General features: G+C 49.7%; 2 protein-coding genes across 5 annotated transcripts; one reads left to right on the top strand and one right to left on the bottom strand.

The window, feature by feature from the left end:
* Nucleotides 1-1,333: 1,333 nt before the first annotated feature.
* On the top strand, nucleotides 1,334-17,039 carry P2rx5 (purinergic receptor P2X 5). 4 transcript variants are annotated; one of them, XM_046447054.2, is made up of 13 exons: nucleotides 1,334-1,757; nucleotides 4,643-4,793; nucleotides 5,440-5,511; nucleotides 5,761-5,836; nucleotides 5,925-6,021; nucleotides 6,299-6,379; nucleotides 6,686-6,818; nucleotides 7,349-7,482; nucleotides 7,990-8,083; nucleotides 8,204-8,269; nucleotides 10,337-10,419; nucleotides 11,070-11,366; nucleotides 12,773-17,039. In XM_046447054.2, exons 1-13 carry the CDS (start codon nucleotides 1,621-1,623, stop codon nucleotides 12,840-12,842), a joined length of 1,491 nt encoding a protein of 496 aa, XP_046303010.1. In that variant the 5' UTR covers nucleotides 1,334-1,620; the 3' UTR covers nucleotides 12,843-17,039. The 4 variants fall into 4 exon arrangements, with proteins under 4 accessions (XP_046303010.1, XP_046303012.1, XP_058436088.1 ...); XM_058580105.1 differs by lacking the exon at nucleotides 4,643-4,793 and adding an exon at nucleotides 4,478-4,642 and having other exon boundaries at nucleotides 1,621-1,704; XM_046447055.2 differs by lacking the exon at nucleotides 4,643-4,793 and adding an exon at nucleotides 4,478-4,642 and having other exon boundaries at nucleotides 1,627-1,757.
* Nucleotides 17,040-18,891: 1,852 nt separating this feature from the next.
* On the bottom strand, nucleotides 18,892-19,793 carry Emc6 (ER membrane protein complex subunit 6). Its single transcript, XM_046447044.2, has 2 exons — nucleotides 19,645-19,793; nucleotides 18,892-19,458 (listed from the first exon to the last, which is right to left on the bottom strand). Exon 2 carries the CDS (start codon nucleotides 19,408-19,410, stop codon nucleotides 19,078-19,080), a length of 333 nt encoding a protein of 110 aa, XP_046303000.1. The 5' UTR covers nucleotides 19,411-19,458; nucleotides 19,645-19,793; the 3' UTR covers nucleotides 18,892-19,077.
* Between the last annotated feature and the right edge of the window lie 88 nt (nucleotides 19,794-19,881).

Genomic DNA, 19,881 nt, shown 5'->3' with positions numbered 1-19,881 from the left:
GGCTCAGCAGTAGAGCGCTCACCTAGCACATGTGAGGTCCTGGGTTCGATCCTCAGTACCACATAAAAATAAATAAAGATATTGTGTCCAACTAAAATAATAAATATTTTTTTTAAAAAAAGATGGGTAATGGGGTAGAAAGTGATTGGGGCCAAGTGTGGTGGCCCACACCTATAATCCAGGCTACTTGGGAGACTGAGGAAAGAGGATTGCAAGTTTGAGGCCTTTGAGGCCAGCCTGCGCAATTTAGGCTATCTCAAAAAGTAAAAAGGACTGGGGATATAATGCAATGGTAAAGCATTCCTGGGTTCAATTTCCCAGTACAAGGGGGAGGGGTTTGGGGGTGAGGGCAAGGACTACTTTTGGTGTATTTGGTGTATGATCATAAAAATAAACATTTTTGAAGAAATGGCATTTGTGTTGAAATTGATGAAAGGAATTTAAGATCCATGCTTACCAAATAACAACTGGGAGCAAGACACAGATCTGCAGGTCTCATCCTAGACTTAGTGAATGAAAAAATTTAAGGGCAGGACCCAGGAATTTGCCTTTTTCTTCTCTAAAGGATTCCATGCGTGCTAAAATTGGAGAACTTCTCCCCTGGGTCTTTTGAGAGGATCACACCTTTTTGGGAGGATCACACCCTGTGAGCTTTAGGGTTCCTTCCTACTCCCAGACCTTCCAGTTCCAGGAAGGGAGCTTCTAATTTAGGGGAAGAGGCTAGTGATAAGGAGAGGAGCTGTGGTCATGTTAACGCTGTTTACTGGTGAGAGTTCTTGCTTCCCCAATGCTGAAGTATAACACCAGAGAAGCACGCCGAGGCAAATTATTATTAAATTATTTAATTATTATTAAATTATTAGAGGACAGCAGAAAAGACTTCTCCCGGAGGAAGAAGGGGACCCAAGAGGTGGAATCCGTGGAAGGGGGAGATCTTCCCTCTTTTATAGCTAAGGTCTATCTTTCAGCTTTCCTGCATTTCTGTCGATGTTCCTGTCCTTTGTTCTGTTATCTTGCAGTGACAGAATGTAGGTGGGAGACCCAAAAGGTGAGGGGCAGATGGGCCAGAGAAGTAAATAAATAAAGGGTAAAGGCACTGTGTCCAACTACAATGAAAAAATAAATATTAAAAAATAAAATATAAGAAAGAGCTGGAGGTCTAACTCAGTGATAGAGCACCCCTGGGTTCAATCCCCATTTCCAAAAAAATAAAAATAAAAAAAAATACGCGTTCCTATTTTCATCTCTTCTCACTCCTGCCCAGCCGCCAGCATCACAGGGCGGTACTGTGAACTCTTGAGGGCCCTCCCAGACCAGTGGCTGGGGAGGACGGCCGGTGGTGTCAGGCGGTTGCAAGGTCGCATTTGGAGGTTCTAGGCTGGCCGCAGCCCAGCTCAACGCCGGGGCTTTCCAAACCCTGCAGGTACCCAACGGCGCGCCTCGCGCTCTACGCCCAGCAGCCCAAGCACACGCTTGCCCATGCGGGTTGGAGCTGCGCGTCCTCGGGCTGCGGCAGCGCGGACGCAGAGCTCACCGCCGGCCTACCAGCAGCGGGCGGCGGCGGCTCCCATGCGGCACACGTGGGGCTGGGCGCTCCGGAAGCCCCGGTGAGCCGGCGGCATGAGGCAGGCGGGCTGGAAGGGGCTCTGCCTGTCGCTGTTCGACTACAAGACCGAAAAGTATGTGATCGCCAAGAACAAGAAGGTGGGATTGCTCTACAGACTGCTGCAGCTCTCCATCCTGTTGTACCTGGTCGTGTGAGTTCCTAGACGCTTTCGGGAAGCTGGGGGAGGGGCGGGGACAGGACTCAGCTGGGAGGATGGAGAACAGTAGCCAGGGTCTTCTCCAGGGTTCTGGAATTTGCACGTGTGCACGTGGCTTTCCCTGTGCTCCCTGCCTGCGGAGAGGCCGACCTTGGGCTCTTGTGGGTAAAAGGTAGCCCTCTACTCCCCTGCCTGCTCTGGAAGTGAGGAGATGTGGGCTGGGGCTTCTGGGTCCCTGGGTTTATGAGACTGTCCACCGACAGCTCCTTTCCCTAGTGCTGCAGCCCCCAGTCTTAGGGCCACGGGAAGGGGGCAGGGATGCAGGGGGCTGGGCTGTGGCTTTCTTCCCAGAGGCCTCCCTGGGCCCTGGCCTGACAGCTGGCCCAAGCATCAGGCAAGTTATTTTTAATCACTGAGCGTCAGTGTTTTACTCTGGTCTGGGGCAACTCATCAGCTTGGCATGTCCGGGAACTCCCTTCCTGTCAGCTCACCTCACCTAGCCTCTCTGGTATCCAGCTGGGGGCCTTGCCCAGAGATCTCTATACCCAAGTTCATCTGTCCCCTTCTCCCACCCCCTTCCCACTCAGCAGGAGCTGGGGCCACAAGCTCAGGGGTCAGTTCTTCAGGGTTGCTCATCAGGCACTGTTCAGAGTCTTCACCCCTGACTGACAGGAGGGAACAGGTGGAGAGAGAGAGCAGTCATGGATAACTGGAATGTGCCTTCTTGAACTCATTCAGTAAATGCTGTGCAGTTTCTCCCATTTCCTCCTCAGGGGCTACAGCCCTGGCCTTGCCCTACTGAGTCCTAGAGGTCAAGCACTCAGCTTTTCCTGAACTTCATCCCCAAGGCACCTGGATGCCTCCCACCTCAGGGCTGTTGTACATGCTATTCCTTAGCCAGGCATGCTTTTCCTCCTTAGTTAGTACTCACTCATTCTCCAGACCTGGGTTCTTGAATTACTCCCTCTCCTTTCCTCCCTGGCATTCTCATGGTATAATTAGCAGCTAATTTAGGGGAACAGTTGTTTCAGTATCTATTTCTGACTACCTGCCAGTCTGGGGATGCCATGAGGGTAGTAGGGCCTGGCATCACCTCACTAGGGAACAGGTGTGAAATGAATGAGTGAATGAATGAAAATGTGTTTTGAGTGTTTGCTTCATGTTTCTGTCTGGGCCAGGCCAAGGGTGTCCTTATTAAAATGATTGGTTGGCTCAGGGGGGTCATAGCCCTCTCAGAATTCCTTAGAGACGTGGCAGCCTAGAATCCAGGGCACCCTAGCTCTGTCCCAGAGGTGAGATGAATGCATGTACATTGGCGTCTGCCACACTGAGAACCTTCACTGGGACCCTGGGACCCACCACTTACTGCATGTAAGCGGTAGCGGCTTCCTGCTCCCTCAACCTCAATTGCCCCAACTTTACCAAGAGGGGTCAACCTGAACTGTCTCTACCAGCAACAGCAACAAGTGATGAGTTCTATTCATTGGGTTCTTCTTCTGTGCCAGACACTGTGCTCAGCAATTTATATGTTCTATCTCATTTGTGTTTATATGGATGAGCCACATTTTGCTTATCCATTCACCAGTTAATGATATTTGGATTGTTTCCACTCGTTGGCTGATAAGAATAATGCTGCTAATAATATTCTTGCACAGTTTTTTTTATAGACTATGTGTTTTGGGTTCTCTTGGGTATATACTTAGGAGTGAAGTTCCACGGTCATTGTAACTCCCTTTTTAACCTCTTGAGGAACTTCCTACAGTGGCTACATCATTTTACATTCCCACCAGTAACATATTGAAGGTTCTTATTCCTCTACATTCTCACCAACACGTGTTTTTTTTTTTTTAGTTTTTTAAAATTATTATTTTTAGTGTGAAGTGGAATCTCGTATTATGGTTTTTATTTATGTTTTCCTAATTTATCTTTTTTGAGGGTGATGTCTAATCAAATGTTTTTAAACAGTTTTATGTTCAAAATGTTTTTAAACCCATTTTTAAATTGGGTTGTCTTTTTAATTGCTGAATTGTAAGAGTTATTTATATATTCTAAATACTAGTCCTTTACCAGGTATATGACTTACAAACATCTTCTCCCATTCTGTGGGTTGTCTTTTCACTTTCTTGATAATGTCTTTTGATGTGCAAAAGTTTTTAATTTTTAAAAATTTGGTACCAGGGATTGAATTTAAGGATGCTTAACCACTGAGCCACATTCCCAGACCATTTTATTTTTTATTTTGGACAGGGACTAAGTTGCTTAGGGTCTCTCTAGGTTGCCAAGACTGGCTTGAACTTGTGATCCTTCTGCCTCAGTCTCCCAGGTTGCTGGGATTATAGGCATGTGCCACTGTGCCCAGCAAAAGTTTTCAATTTTGATGAAGCCCTACTTATCTATTTTTTTTTCTGCTTATGTTTCTGGTTCAAAGAATACAGGATTTTGTGCTCTTATTTCCTAGATTAGTTTCAGGTTATGCACTATCTCATTTAACCCTCTCTTTTATCCCTGACGGGAGGCATTATTATCCCTGTGTTACCTTGGGAAACCAGTGCTCCCAGAGTGAATGGCCTTGCCTGGAGTCACAGCCTGTATGAGGCTGAGCAGATTTCAGCCCAGGCTTGCCCTGCTCTGGGGCCTCAGCACCTGAGAGCAGTGGTTTTTGCCTCTTTAGAATTCCTTCCTTTGGGGTTGCTTGTCACCTCTGCTGCTTGCAGGACTGAGTTTTAGGCAACCATGGGAGCTGTGAGCCCTACCCAGGAGCTGTTGGAACAGGTGGAGCCCTAGGAGTTGCTGTGATGCCCATTCCAGCCTGGACTTGGGCAAACATCCCTGAAGGCAGTGATGTGGCTGACACCCTCCTGCTGTTCCCCTTCCCACAGGTGGGTGTTTGTGGTGAAGAAGAGTTACCAAGATGTTGACACCTCCCTGCAGAGCGCTGTTGTCACCAAAGTCAAGGGCGTGGCCTATACCAACACCTCTGAGCTTGGGGAGCGGCTCTGGGATGTTGCTGATTATGTCATTCCACCCCAGGTCTGAAGCCCTGCTTATCACTGGGGCCCCAGGCAGGCAGGCCCTGGTTCAGGGTGTGTCACATGGGAAGCTGCTGGTTTGTCCCAGGAACTCCATCCATTGTCTCCTTCACCCAGCTAGAGACCCTGTCCAGATCCTTTTCCCATGCCAATCCCCTGCCTTCGTTTTCTGTGCCTTGTGTGAGTGCTCTCTTCCCAGTGAACTCTGAGTCTGTTGAGACCAAAGGGGGCCCTGAAAACCTTCAGGTCATTGTGAGTCAGGAGGCCCAGCACAGAGAACCCCTGTTTTACATGCTACTACCCTGGGAACAGCTCCTCAGCCTATTCACAATTGTCGTGGCCTAGGGCCAGGGCAACCCCATTACTGCCTCTGCTCCTCTGAGGTCTGGGCTTGGACCCCAGTGGCTGAGTTTAGAATAGGGATTCATGGGCAGGGCACTTGGGATTTGTGGGCCTGGGAAGGACCTCTAAAAGAACATCTTCTCAGGAACTGTAGGTCAGTGAGATGATGGATCAAATCCACCAGTTTTGTGGCCCTATTTCCTCCAACACCCATGCAGAGGCCTCACATTGCCAGGAAGCCCTGGGAAGGAGAGTCCTCCTAAGAGGGTAGGAGAAGGTTCCTCAATGCCTTTCTGGCTCCTCAGGGAGACAGTGTCTTCGTTGTGATCACCAACCTGATTGTGACTACCAACCAGCGGCAGGGCACCTGTGCTGAGGTTCGATTTGGTGTGGGGAGTGGGGAGGGGTGGGATTGTGATGGGGTGGACCCCTCTCCTGAAGCAGGGGCTTCTGTGTGCTCTGAGGATCCTTGTGGGCTGTATGCCCTGGTGAACAGTGTCTGCATAGTTTGGGGAAGAAACAGATTCTCAGAGGGTGTGTGGGCCCAGGCCAGGGAAGAAGACCTCTTCTAACCCCTGGTGGCCCCAGTGAGGCCATCCTTATGCAGCGCCTTTCTCTTTTGGCAGTATGAAGGTGTCCCTGATGGTTTGTGTTCTCAGGACCATGACTGCCAAGCTGGGGAGACTGTTATAGCTGGAAATGGTGAGGGCTTGGCATGGTCAGGGGAGGTGGGGGTGAGGGGGACCTGGAGCTGAGAGGCTCCTGGCATCATCCCTGTCCCACCCTGCAGGAGTGAAAACTGGCCGCTGTCTGCGTGTGGGGAACTCAACCAGGGGCACCTGTGAGATCTTCGCCTGGTGCCCAGTGGAGACACAGTCCATGCCAATGTGAGTGGCTCCAGCCTCTGTCCCTTGAGGAGTTGCCAGGTCCCATGCTGTGGGTCCAGCTTGGATGGAGACACGTCCCCTCTGAGATTCTTGTTCTGAGGGAGATGTCAGGACATCCCAGAGAAGCCTGAGGACCATCCCAACTGAGCAAATTAACTGTCTTTGGCAAAATCTCCAGGGGACCCAGGGAACAGGTCTCAGCCCTGCCACAGGCCTAGGGAGGCTTGGAGGGGCCATGGCAGGGCCTTCTGCTCAGTCGGTCCTGGACTGTTTTCAGGGAACCATTCCTGAAGGAAGCTGAAGATTTCACCATTTACATAAAGAACTTCATTCGTTTCCCCAAATTCAACTTCTCCAAGTATGTGGGGCTTGGCCATGGGCAGGGGGTGTTCATGGGGTGGGGCCTTAACTCAAGCCCCCTGAAGGCCTTGGTTGGCCCTCCCCGTGGCTGTGCATGGGCCTTTGTGCACACGGTGTCTGCATATGAATGAACTTCAGGGTGATATTGGGGCTCCTGTATGCCTGCTATGGGGGTGGGCTCTGTTCTTGACTGGAGTGGGGTAGGAGCTGCGGAGTGGTCAGTTCAGGCAGGAGCCCACTGACTCTTGGGTCAGGCCCAGGAACAGTGAGTCTCACTCATTCTTATTCCACTGCTTTCACCCAGGGCCAATGTGCAGGAGGACACGAATTTCCTGAAATCCTGTCGCTTTAGCCCCAAGAATCTTTACTGCCCCATCTTCCGACTGGGGTCTGTGATCCGCTGGGCGGGGAGTGACTTCCAGGACATAGCCATGAAGGTGGGTGGTACATGATCAGGGAGCCTTCTATAGGGGCCCGGGACCACATGAAGCAGGTGTGGAGGGGGACCTATAGGTCGGGAATGACCCTGCAAAGTCACCTGCCTCCATGAGCTCACTGTTTTCAGAATTAGCTGTGCCCGGCTTGGGCCAGAGTCTGGTGCTCATGAGGGGCAGACTTGCCCCTGTGGCATAGTTCTCAGCCTCTGGGCCTTTGGGCGAAAGGGAGTCAGAAAGAGTCCCGTGGGCACATCCTGGCTATGTGTAAAGTGCCTGTCTATGAAAGCTGCTCTCTCTGGATTGTTAGCCCCTTTCTTTCCTGAACAGTTAAGAGAGTCCATACTGTAGCTATAGCAATGTGACATTCTCAGCCATTCTGTTCCAGAGGTGGGGATAGAACCTCCCTGGAGGGCTGTCCCCAGGACTGACCTCTAGCCTGAGCCCTTTATCTGTTTTGTCCAGCTCTCTATATGTGACTTCTGTCCCTCTCCAGAAGGCTCTGGGTATTGAGCCTTGTCTCTTGTCTCAAGGGTGGTGTGATAGCAATTAATATTGAATGGGACTGTGATCTTGACAAAGCTGCCTCCGAGTGCAACCCTCGCTATTATTTTAGCCGCCTGGACAACAACCATGTAAAGTCTGTCTCCTCCGGGTACAACTTCAGGTAACTGTTACCTTGTGCCACCTTGTGACTCTGACCACATTTCACATCTGACCCTGAGTGCCAGCACTGTGCTACCCCTAGGATGGGTGTCAGAGTAATAGATGCAGGGAGAGATGGCCAAGGAGAGGATCCCAGCAGAGTGGTGGGGACCGTCCTGTGAGCGTATCTGTCTGGTGATACGATATGTCTTTTCTTGCCATAATACTGATAAGGCTCAACTTCTTTGCTGGATCAAATTCATCCATGTTTTGTTGGCCCAGGGGTTAACCTAGAGTGTAGTGGGAAAGCCTTGGCCCTTGGGAGAATGCCTGGCTTAGATTTCAAAGGCCTGGAAGCATCTTTTATACTTGGCTCAGTGAGAGGGTCTGCAGCCCTCTTCTAGGTCTGCTGAGAGTCAGTCTCCTGGGGGTGCTGATAAATCCCCAGAGCAACCATGGTCCATGCTGTGCTGCTAAAGAGGGAAGGCACAGGCAGGCTGGGGCTTCCCCTGGGCTTTGTCTCCCCCAGGTTTGCCAGATATTACCGAGACTCGGCCGGGGCGGAGTTCCGAACCCTGATAAAAGCCTATGGGATCCGCTTTGATGTGATAGTTAATGGCAAGGTGTGTGGGTGGTCCTCCCATTCTATGGTTGGGTAGGGTGGGGTGTGGGAGGTTGGAGATCCCCTTGGGATCTGACCATCCATCCAGCCTTACTTGCCTGTCTTGTCTCTTGTCTTTCAGGCAGGAAAGTTCAGCATCATCCCCACAATCATCAACGTGGGCTCTGGGGTGGCGCTCATGGGTGCTGTGAGTACCTTCTTCCTCCCTCCCCACTTTCTATTCTCTGAGCAGGGAGAGGGAGGTAACTGACTGCTCAGGAGGAATGTGCCCCAGTGCCCCAGAAAGCAGAAGACTTGGTGAGATCAGAACCTACATGGGTAAAGAGGGCTCTTTGGGATTTCACACCATGCCAGCTGCCCCCAGATGGCAGTGACAGCTGGAATTTCTCTTTTTAGAGCCAAAGAGGCATCTGCCTGTAGCTCTGGAGCTGTGAGGTGGGCTGGGGGTGGAATTAGGTCATCCCCTAGCCATGGTGTGGGCTGGGGTCTCTGGGATCCTGGGTCAGCCCCCGAACTTCTAGTCTCCATCTCCACTTCTGCTTAAAGGGGGCAGGATTACCCTATGAACGGGGTTTCTCAACCTCCGCACTATTGACAGTTTGGGAGCTATCTTATGTATTGTAGGATGTTTTGGAGCATCCCTGGTATCTACTCATCAGATGTCAATGGCACCTTCTCTGAAGTTGTGATGTTCAGAAATGTCTCCTGGCTGAGAATCAGTGGGCCAAGGAGATGAAGGCTGGGGAGATGGCCCTGTAATCCTTCCTCTAGGTGGCTCTTAAGTCAGCCCAGAGAGGCTCATAGGAGAGGATGTTGTGACTGGAGGGCTGGGCAAGTTGCCTCTGAGTGCCTGTAATGCCCTTTGTACTTCTGGGAGGGTTGTTAAGGACATGGGAGTTGGTGGGTGGCTGCCCATGCCAGCAAGTTCCTTTCCAAGGTTTCCAGCTGCCTCTTCCCTCGTTCCTCTGCATGACAATCCCAAACAGCCTCATTGGCAGATTCAGTCAGGATCTTGGGTTGACTTTTTCTTAAGATCAGGAAAATTGTGCCTTGTAACAGAACTCAGAACTCAAAAAGGCCATGCACCTGAGAGGTGATTGATACCAGAGGGCTCCAAGTGGATTCCTTCTAACTGGAAACATTGTTGCTAGGGAGTTCTAGATATGTGTACATATATGCAATTTTCTTACATTTTGGATAAAATACGGACATCTAGGAGACCTCCTTGAGAAATAAAGACAATGATGCAGAGAAAAGGTGGTGGTGGAGGCTGAAGGAGGAAGGAGAATTAAGGAACTGATAAATGACATTTTTTGGCATCTGGGAAAGATAGATATGCAGTGTTCAGAGTCAGAGAACCAGGCTCAACTATCCATCAAGCCATACTGGTCTTGGTGCTCAGGAACCTCATGCCCAATCCTGGGCTCTGGGTTGCATCACCCTTTAGTGGTGCAGATGGACATTACACACAACTTGCTGGGGTCTGAAGTTGTGTTTAGGGGTCAGTTGGGTTCAGATGGGTTAGGTCAGGCAGCCTCTCTTACCCTGAACACTGCTGTCATGTCTTTGTTAGGTATAAACCTTCTCCAATCAATCTCATGCTGACTTTCTAAAATGTTGCAATTCTGACAGTATCCCCTCTACCTCAAGGATTAGGATGAATGCCTCAAGAACATTCTCAGACAGGATGGTTCCCATCCACCTGTGCAGAAGTGCATCACCCTTCCCCCACAGGCCATATGGCATTTCCCAGGCATGACAAGCTTTCTTCTCCCTCTGGAATGCCCTTCCCAGGCTTTGTATAAACTCCTATTTAGCCCCAAGGCTTAGCCCAGTCATCCACCCCATCTAGCCTGAGTGAAGCCCTGTCTTCTGTCTACTCCTGTGCCTCTCCCCATTCATTAGAAGACACATCACTGTGTCATAATTTATTTGCTTGTCTCCTAGCAGAGGGAGAGTCCCTGGAAGGACCCTCTGGTCTACATTCTCCCTGCACCCCTGTGTGGTCCCAGGTTGTAGTGGGTGCTCAGCAAATGTATGTTGACAGAATGGGTCAGAGTAGTATGGGGGGGGGGTGGTTCCTAGTCTGTGGGATCTGGTGGCAGAGCTCCAGTCTAACTTTGTGTCTACCATGGACCAACTCTGCGGCCCTAGACAGTTTCCTTGTGTGTTAAAGGGGGACATGAGGACCCCTTGCAGATTGTTGCAGAATCAAGTTAAGAGTTCTGAGTTAGGGCCTGCAACTGTTTTGCAGGGGGCTTTTTTCTGTGACCTGGTGCTCATCTACATCATCAAGAAGAGAGAGTTCTACCGTGACAAGAAGTACGAGGAAGTGAGGTCAGCTAGGCTTCCTTTCTGCAGCCAAGTGGAGCCCCATGGGCCCCACTGGCTTAGAGCCTTTGCCTGGTTGGGTACTGGGTTTGGGGTGTGGAAGCAGGGGCCAAAAGGCATGGGGAATGTGGGGTCTTTCAAATACCTGCTCCATAGAACTGGATTCTGCTTCAGAGCAGCCCAGGGAAAGAAGAGGCCTTCCCAGGCTGCTGGCAGGGTGAGCAGGTTTACAGCCTCTTCCTATGATTTTGGACCAGGTGTCCTTGGGTCTCGATTGATTTTTCCATCTGCAAGATGAGAGTTGGTTTACATAGAGTGCCTTCTAGCACTAGTATTTTGGGATTTGGGGGGCTTGAAGGTTCTAGTGGGCTGGGGTTAAGGGAATCTGGGTGGTAAGGAAATCTGTAGGGGCTTCTTTCCAGTTCTCTTGGACCACTGGCTTGTGTGTGCGTGTTTGCAGAAGCCAGTGTGAGGGGGAATCGTGATGGGGGTGGGGGGAAGGGATAGCCCTTGTCTTGGGAAAGGCTTTCTGGAGAAGCTGGCATCAGAATGAGGAGCTGGGACGGGCACCTCGGAGCTCCCTCAGCCCCGCCACAACCTAGGACGGCGGGCGGGCGCAGGGTCTGCCTGAGTGGTTTGCCTCGATTGAACTCCAGCCGCAGCTTGAACCCAGCCCAGCAGCGAGGAGCCCGACCTGGCCGCAGACCGTGCTGCTGGAGGAACGAGGGCAGCTGCCTTTCTCGGCCCGCTCCACCTATGTCTGGGGAGTCGCGTACAGGGCAGGGTCGAGAGGGCAGTGCGTTGGAGACCGAGGCCGAGGTGGTGCAGCCAGGGCAGCTGGAGGAGGAGCTGCTGGAGGAGGAGCTGCTGGAGGAGCAGCCCCAGGCGCTGCCCAGCCATAGCCACTGGAAGGGGAACGGCAGTGTGTGCTCGCAGTTCCCCGAGTTAGCCAGGTGAGGCGCTGCTGGGCAGAGCCGGCTGAAGATCCAGTCTTGCAGAGAGGGGCCGCTAGGACACCCGCTCCAGGTTGGCCTGGACACCCGGCAGGATGTCCAGGACTCGTAAGGTCCCTCCAAGCAGGACTTGGGAGAGAGAGGTTGCTGGTGGTTCTATAGGCCCCCATGAGCCTCCGTTAGCTCCCCAATCCCCCTGGATCCACGTACAAACCAAACATCTTGCTCTGCTGTCCCAGCATTAAAGCAGCAAGAGTACCCCCATTCACCCAGCGCCTTTCCCTTCCCTATGCTGTCCTGGGCCATTTGTATATGTTAATTCATTTAAGTATCTTAAAGAGGTGGACACCGATGTGCCTTATTTTGCTAATGAGGAAACCCAGGCACAAAACAGTTAAGTAATTTGTTCAAATTCCACAGCTAATAAGTGGCAGAGCTGGAATTTGAATCTCAGCAGGTCTGGGATCTTGTATCTCTAGGATCTAGTTCTCTAGTGGGTTATCTTGCCTGATAAAGACCCTCATCGCCCCACCTCCCATCAGATTACTCCCCTGCATCCCTCTTCTATGTAGACATTCTGGAGCTGCCCTTCCCCTGGGCACTGCCTGGAAGTCCTGGTCAGCCTGCTTTTTATTCAGCAGATTGTGGGGCTGGACCTCTAGTCTGAGTCAGGTGACATGAGTTTAGGCCTGCTCTGGCCTTATTTTCTTTTTCTTTTTTCCTCTCAGTAGGGGTTGGACCCAGAGCCCTCTCCTACTTGGTCAGGCTGGGATGTTCCCAGACGTGGGATGGCCTTTCCTCCAATCCCCAGCTTTCTTTCCTTGCAGACTCAGGATTTGGCAGCTTACAAATGGGAGCTTGGGCTTGTCTGGAAAAGAGCCAGAGAAATAGTCTGGGATGGAGCAGAGTGAGGAGAGAAAGGTGGAGGCTAGGGTCTGCAGCAGTGGGGTCAGTGGCATTAGAGTCTAAGGACCTGGGTGGGGCAGGTCTGCGCCCAGCAGCCCTTTACGTGCTCCCTGAGCTGACCATCACTTCCTGGGCGCCTGCCTAAATGCTTTACCCTGCAGCGGGAGAGAGTGGCCGCCTTGCTTGTCTTGGCCCAGCTTGCCTGTTGCTGTGGGAGGCTCCATGCTCATGGGCCTACGCTCCGGCTGCCACCACAGTTGCTGCTTCTCAGTGCTTGGCGGCTCCTGAGGACTCAGCTTGAGCATCCCCATGTGTTTGGGGTGAAGCCAGGAACCTGGACAGATTTCTCCTTTCTCCACATGCTCTGACTGCCTGCAGTGCTGTCAGTGGAAGGTGGAGGCTGCTGCATGTCGCTGCCTTTAGGGAGGTGACCCATCCACAGAGTTCCTGACAGTCCTCTCTGCCTTCTGAATGCCCCTCTCCCACCCTCTTGCCCACAGGTCTGGCCTTCTGAAGAATGTAGAGGTGAATGCTGAGCAGCTGCAGAACCTGCGGACAGTGGAGACGTAGCTAGAGCTGGTGGCCTAGAGCAGTCTTGAGGATGTTGGGGCCAGAACCACCCACAGCTCTGAACTGAGAAGAGATGTGCATGTGTCTGCAAGGGACAGGGGCTTCCAGGAACAGCCATCTCCCCTGACTGAGATCCTGCTACAAGCCTTATGTTGTATGGAGGGGAGTCTTGGCAGCCTGACTGGCTCAGATCCAGAAGAGGAGGCCCTGGGGCAGGCGCCCAGGGAACAGGGCAGGCCAGGAGCCTGAGTGATACTAGATTATTTTAATTTTTCCTGAGAACCTGACTGGACATTCATATTCATCCATCCATGCATGCAGTAAATACTTATTGATGCATGCTGTGTGCTTGGCCCTATATAAGAGATGCTTAAATGAGATACTGACCTGGCCTTCAGAAATGGGGTAGACACACATATAATGACCTTCAAGCCAACAGAGACATTACTGCCCAGCTACTCTGGCTGCCTTCCTGCCTCTAGCTGATAAGTTTACAAATCCCTGTAAAGAATGACAATTGCTCAGAGAAAGCCTTTAGATACCATTCAGGGGGACACTTGGTCTTACCCATGGGATAAAATTTAAAGGTGGCCAAAGAGGCAATAGGAAAGGACTGGACCAGTTGGAAGGCATCTGGCCCATAAGGGGAGAAGCCAATTGCAAGGGCTTTAAGGTAAGATGGGAAAGAGAAGGCAGGGAGGACTCTACTCCATTCTTTTAGGTAAGCTCAGCAAGACCATGTCTCCCACTTACTCCTCCCCAAGAATAGTGACTTGCCCAGATGTGAGATGCTTTTGCCTGGGTGGTTTGGCTCTTGCTGTTGTGTGGGGCTGGGTGTCCCTGCTAGCTTCCCCTCCTTAAGTGCTAACCAGGTAAAGGATTCTCTTTTAGCAGGTGTCAAGTTGTTAGGGAGGCCCTCACTTCCCCACCCCCAAAGTGGGGTCCGTGGACCAGCATCACTAGGGGGCCTGTTAGAAATGCAGATTCTCAGCTCCCTCCCTTGTCCTACCAATTCAGAACCCGTATTTCCCCTTAGGTTTCGCGAGCACATTATTATTGCTTGAGAAACCCTGATTGTGAGTGGAGAGAAGGCCAGCTTGGCTGGAAGGAGCTAGTTTCTAGACACACCTCCTGAGACCGGGATACCTCTCCCACTCACACCTCCAGCCTGAAAGCAGCATTATGCTCAATTTGTTTGAATTAAAATATCTTGACTAGGTAATATTTCTATGATTCAAACATGCCTATAATTCTAGCGATTCGGGAGACTGAGGCAAGAGGATCGGAAGTTTGAGGTCAGCCTGGGAAGGCAGGGAGGCCTCTACTCACAAATCCCTGTAGAGAATGATGTTATCCAAAGGCTTTCTCCTTTTATCCAAAGGAGAAAGCCTTTGTATAACATCCAGGGGGACACTTGGTCTTACTCCATGGGATATAAATTTAAAGGAAAGGACTGGACCAGTTGGGAGGCAGCTGGCCCTTAAGGGGAGAAGCCAACTGCAAGGGCTTTTAGGTAAGCTCAGCAAGCCCATGTCTCAAAATAAAAAAATCTAAAGGGCTGGGAATGTGACTCAGTAGTAGAGTGCTGGCAGCTGGAACACTCCTGGGTTCAATCCCCAGTATACAACCCCCCCCCCAAAAAAAAAAGAAGTAAAAAGTTGGTTCTTTTCACACATTCTCTGGAGGCAGTTAAAAATTCCAGAAAACTTCCTTATTCTGCTAAGAATCCATGTTCACATGGTTACTTATGCACTGACTCAGGAAATGATCTTTTCCTGTAAGACAGATGCTCCTGTGTCAGAGATGGGACATGAAATATGCTTAAGTATTTGGCTTGGGGGCTGGCTAGCTCTTTTCCCTATCCCATGGCATCAGAGGAATGGCTGGGTGAACCGGATAGCATCCAGGAAGCATACCAGAGAACATCCTCTTTGGAAGGGGATATGGTCTTTGTATACAAGGGGGCAGCAAGCCTCCTTCCACAGGAGCCTTTGGGGACAATAGTCTCAAGCAGGAGGTTACTGGTGAGGCTGACACTGGGGCGGAGGAGCATGGTGCCCAGAATAGGACTCCTTATAAAGCAAGCAGCTCCCTCACCTTGGGTTGTCTGGGGACCTGTCAATGAGTGAACCTGCACTCTGAATAGAAAGTGGAAAATTTAGGTGATCTATTTAAGTGTTTTACTTCCTCACTAAAGCAAACCCTTGGGTTTTATAATCTAGCATGTTACTTTTATGGTTGGGAGGAGGTAAGAGGGGCAGGACTTGTGGCTGCTTAGGGATAGATCTGGTTCCTTTTAACCTGATTTTGAAATGGTGTGTCACAGTCAAATAACCTGGGGACAATGATACTATTTTATATTGGAGTATAAATGCCTGCCTACAGTCATTCAGTTAGTAAATATTTGCTGAGTCCTTATTATGTGTAAGGTGTTGGGAGTAAATGATGGAGATACAGTTGTGTTCAACGTATAGGGTCCCTGCCATCGTGTCCTTCCTGGCTGGTGGGAGCTGGACCTTAACCAAGGGGTCACACCTATAGTCACAGACTCAGAGTGCTTGGAGGGTTTTTAACTAGTAGTAGTCAGAAAGTTTCTCCAAGGAATTTTGACATATTATTTGAGACCTGAAAGGCTAGGAGCAGCTGACTGGGTGGGGAAGGAAGCGGTCCAGGTAAAGGAACCACATAAGTAGGAAGAAGCCAACTGAGGATATGCGTGAAGGCAGTGTAGCTGCACAGGGTTTTGTGAGGCTTTCCTGTTATTGGCCTTAATTTTTTGGGGGATGGGAGGCACTGGGGATTGAACCCAGGAGCACTTAACCACTGAGCCACATCCCCAGCCCTTTGTATTTTATTTAGAAACAAGGTCACACCTGAATTGCTTAGGGCCTTGCTAAGTTCCTGAGGCTGGTTTTGAACTGTTGATCTTCCTGCCTCAGCCTCCCAAGCTGCTGGGATTACAGATGAGCCGCCATCATGCCCGGCAGATTTTTTTCTTTGGTGGTACTGGGGACCAAACCCAGGACCTATTTGAACTCTAGGTGAGTCTTCTACCACTGAGCTACATCCCCAGCCCAAGTTGGCTTTCTTTACCTCTAAGGATTGCCCCATTACACTTTATTGCCTTAAAAGGACTAATTCAACCTAATTGTTTCTTAGAGGCCAGCAAAGCTGTCCAGGCGGCCTCAATGGCTACACTTCAGGGGGCCCATACTCAGAAAGACCAGGGAGCCCATTACAGCTTCTGGACATCACTGTACATTCCTGCCAGAATTGCCTTGCTTTTTGCAGACTCTGGCTTGCCACATTCTGCATAATCTTGGTGTAAGAGTTGGCGGCTCATTAATCTTACAGAAATGTGCTTTTAAATGGAGAGAAGTGAAGCAGGAAGTTGAGCTCCTTCCAAACTTTTGAGAAAATCCCTTTCTCTCTAGGCACTGGTTGCCTTATTGGAAAAATGAGAGTTCAAGCTCTAAGACCTTTCTTCTTTTTTTTTTTGGTGTTGGAACCCAGTGCCCTTGTGCCTGCTAAGCACACACTCTACCACTGAGCTATATCCCTGGTCCAAGAGAGCTCCTTCCTATTCTGATATTCTAGGTCCTAGCTTAAACTTGCTCATCAACTATTTTCCTAACAATTATTATCCCATGCCTTTGGGAGCGCCATACTAGTTACACACTGGGAGCTATTAATAGTGACATCATGGGAATCAGCCAGGAAAGGTCGAAGTCCCTCCATTCTTGATGCTGGGGGTCATTAACACTGAACAGTCATGGCTGCCTTTTTACCCCCCACCCACCCTCATCAGTTCTTCTGTTCTCAGTGGGGGAATCAGTTGTTATAGGGAGAATGTTACTTTTTCTAGGTATCTCTGAGCACCTCAGTGATCGACTACTAGGCCCTGTAGAGTTCTTAAAATCACCCTACTTGGAATGACATCTTGAGTCTATGGAAAAGGGCTCCACCCATTTCCAATCCACTACCTCCCAAGCGATGCGAGTTTCCTCAGAGGAAACTCTTCACTGCATCCAGGAACGCTTTCTCTCCGAAAGACTATACTGTACTGCCAGCTGTTTCCCTTTAGGCTGGACAGAGTTAAAGGGGGCAAGGTGGTAAGCACCTTCCGGGACCTGCCCAATATATGTATTTTTGACACTTTTATTTGGTTCTCAAACAATAAAAAGTATCAATTTTAAACATGTCCTGATTCTTTTTCCCTTCATATCTTCACGATTACCCATGTTTTAGGGGAAAATGTAAGGAGAAGGCGAGATTAAGAGGCAGATACAAGAAACAAGTTAGTAAGCAATACATTATGCTCCTTGTTATCTTGCAAAGAAACTCAAACGAAAGTTTGGCAATTCTTTAAAAGAATAAACATTAAAAGACTAGGAAGGCACTGATAAAACTGGTACTTTTCATCAATTTGATAAAACTCTGGAAAGCATTTGGAATCAAGTTATCTTCTGTCCTAGGAGCTTAAATTCCCCCCAAATCACTTAAATGTGAAGAAATTCACTGCAATATTTCTTTTAATAGTGAACACTTCCAACAAACTTACTGCCCAACAGTAGGGAAATGGTTAAGTAAACCAGCCCACAGATCCCTCATCCCTTCTCTTTTCCTCCAACAGCAGGACCCCTCTGCTTCCTCCTTACTTTACATCAGGAATGAACCCTCCCTTCTCACTCAGAGAAGCCTCTGAGAGGACTGGGCTATACAAACCATGAGTGTGAGGGTTCTCAGTGATGGGCAGAGAGAGGGCTCACTGGAAGAGAGAAGCAAAGCTGTAGCTCAGTTTTTTGGCTTGGGGCTCAAGTAAGTGATCGGAACCCAAGATGGAGTTCAGGTATGAGTCCTAGATTCATTTCCATTATTGGCCATGGGCTACTTATGGTCTATAGAAGAGGTCTTGGATTCAAGCTCTTGGATCCTCTTCTGGTCTCAAACTGATCTTTTTAAAAAAACCCCAAATCTGATCACATCATTATTAAAGCTTAAGCCTTCTCCACAGTTACTCTTATGATCAGGCAGTTTACTGCCCACTAAGGAGCTCCAGGATCTGCTCCAGGTCTACCTCAGGGCCTTTTCTTTTCCTCTCCAGAGTTAGGTCATACTTTCCTGTCTACCCAGGACTCTTTTCTGTAAAAGCACCCCCCCCCCCCTTTTGACATTCAACCTCCAGGTCTCAGATGTAAGGTTATTCCTTTAAAGAAGGCTTCCTTGATCATTCCCAACCTGGGCTAGGTTTGGGGATTCTATCTACTTTCTTCATAGCACTTACCTAACTTAAATATCTGTGAAATTAGGTAATGCTAATTTCCCTAATTAGACTATAAATTCCACAAGCAACATATCCATTACTAAAACTCCACTGCAATATTTATTTCTCAATTAGACATATATTTCAAAATTCTCCTAAAAAGAATAATAATGGATTAGCACATAGGCAGAGGCGTTTACACCCTCAACAACCCCAGAGTTTAGCTGGCAGTCCAATCTGTTTAATCCTCACAAGACGTACTCTTTTAAAAAATGCATGAATTTATTTTTTTCTTATGGGAAAGACAACTAGCTGTGACTAGGTGAAATTGAACTGACATGACTCCATTCATATCTGGAAGGAGTGGCTAGTTGGAGGGAATACTGGGCTGTGAAAAAAATATACTCAATACTCATCCAATTCTGCAAAAGCAAATTAAGAGAACTGCATCTGAATCCTGGCTCTGCCTCTTCCTAGCTGAGCCTCCGCTGGCAGAGATATTTAACCTCTTTGAGCCTATTTTTCATTAACAGGAAAAACAGTAACACCTCCATGTTATTGCTAGAATTAAATGAAATAAAGGTCATAAAAAGTACAAAAACACACTGTTAATCCGTTCTCAGGATGTTAACAGTAAGTAGCCCTAGTAGCCCCTCTCTGAAATGCCTACATGTAAGCAGGGAAATTACAGACTATGGCCCAAGGCCTGCTCTCCAGAAGTCAATCTTGGCGACTTTTTGCACCACTGGTAAACTATACATTAAGACAAGAAAGAACTTCACAAAGTGTCTCACACTTCATTTAATCTGAAGAATATTACAGGCTCTCTGTCTTCAGATATAAATTATTTATAACGTTACAGAACAAGCAGCGAATTCAACAATTTAAAAACTAAGTAAGTCTACACGGTGTTAATTTCTGGCAACAGTCTTCCCAATCTGATGTTTTAAAAAAGTCACCCCTGCCCTCATTTCAGTAGACGTGCACCATACCATAGAGGAATGTCCAGAACAGGACGTAGGTGAAGAGGCCTCCGATAAGGCCTCCTGTAAAGAGAGGTCTTCGTGATTTAAAATATTTGTTCCACCTCCTTCCCGCCTTGAGGATCAGGAGCAGGGAGAGCAGGATGGAGGCAAGCAGGTAGAAGATGAAGCCGTAGAGGCCGGTGAGGCCGAGGATGCCGGCAGTGGCCCCCGACAGCGCTGACACCGAGGTCCGGCAGTAATCCAGGACGGCCGCGTTGCCCCGCACGGCTGCCTCGCTGATGAACGGCGGCCCTTCCCGCTTGGCCACCACCGCGGCCATCGCACCCGCCGGGGCTCAGCCTCTGCTTTCTCGTGGAACAAGGCAGAGCTGCGGAGAAAACCAAGTTACTAGTGGCGCCTGAAGCTTGGCAAGTTGGGTTCACACCGCCCCCTACCCCCGGGCTTCCGAGACCCGGCATCACTTGTGAGTTTCGGACCTTCAAAAGACGCCGAGAAGACTAACGGCTCTGGCCGGTAGCACGTCTGCATCCCCCGGCCAGGCTTTCGCAATTACCTGAAACACGGCGGCGTTACTTAGCGTTCCCTCAGACAGGTCGAGGTAGAGATTCCCGTGGCGCCATCTTGTGCTGGAGGCTACTGGGATGGCTCAGGTTGCGCATGCGCACACAGCTCGCCCGCCCTCCTGCGCCTGCGCCTCGGCCACGCTCCGCCCTCTCTCCGCTTCTCTACGTACGCACCGGGACTTCCGACAGCCGAACAGCGCTCGGGTGGGTAATTGGCTGGAGGTTTC

The sequence above is a fragment of the Marmota monax genome, unplaced genomic scaffold, assembly GCF_021218885.2.
Source record: "Marmota monax isolate L192 unplaced genomic scaffold, Marmota_monax_Labrador192_F-V1.1 WCK01_AAM20220418_F8-fsc00472, whole genome shotgun sequence".
NCBI classification, from domain to species: Eukaryota; Metazoa; Chordata; class Mammalia; order Rodentia; family Sciuridae; genus Marmota; species Marmota monax.
The sequence above is the reverse complement of the archived record's forward strand: the minus strand, read 5'-3'. Positions and strand labels throughout refer to the sequence as shown.

Excerpts from the sequence above, each read along its gene's own strand:
- P2rx5 (XM_046447054.2), top strand. The coding sequence starts at position 1,621 with ATGAGGCAGGCGGGCTGGAAGGGGCTCTGCCTGTCGCTGTTCGACTAC. Across the intron at positions 4,794-5,439 it reads ATTATGTCATTCCACCCCAG|GGAGACAGTGTCTTCGTTGT; the intron begins GTCTGAAGCCCT and ends CTGGCTCCTCAG. Across the intron at positions 10,420-11,069 it reads AAGAAGTACGAGGAAGTGAG|CCGCAGCTTGAACCCAGCCC; the intron begins GTCAGCTAGGCT and ends ATTGAACTCCAG.
- Emc6 (XM_046447044.2), bottom strand. The coding sequence starts at position 19,410 with ATGGCCGCGGTGGTGGCCAAGCGGGAAGGGCCGCCGTTCATCAGCGAG.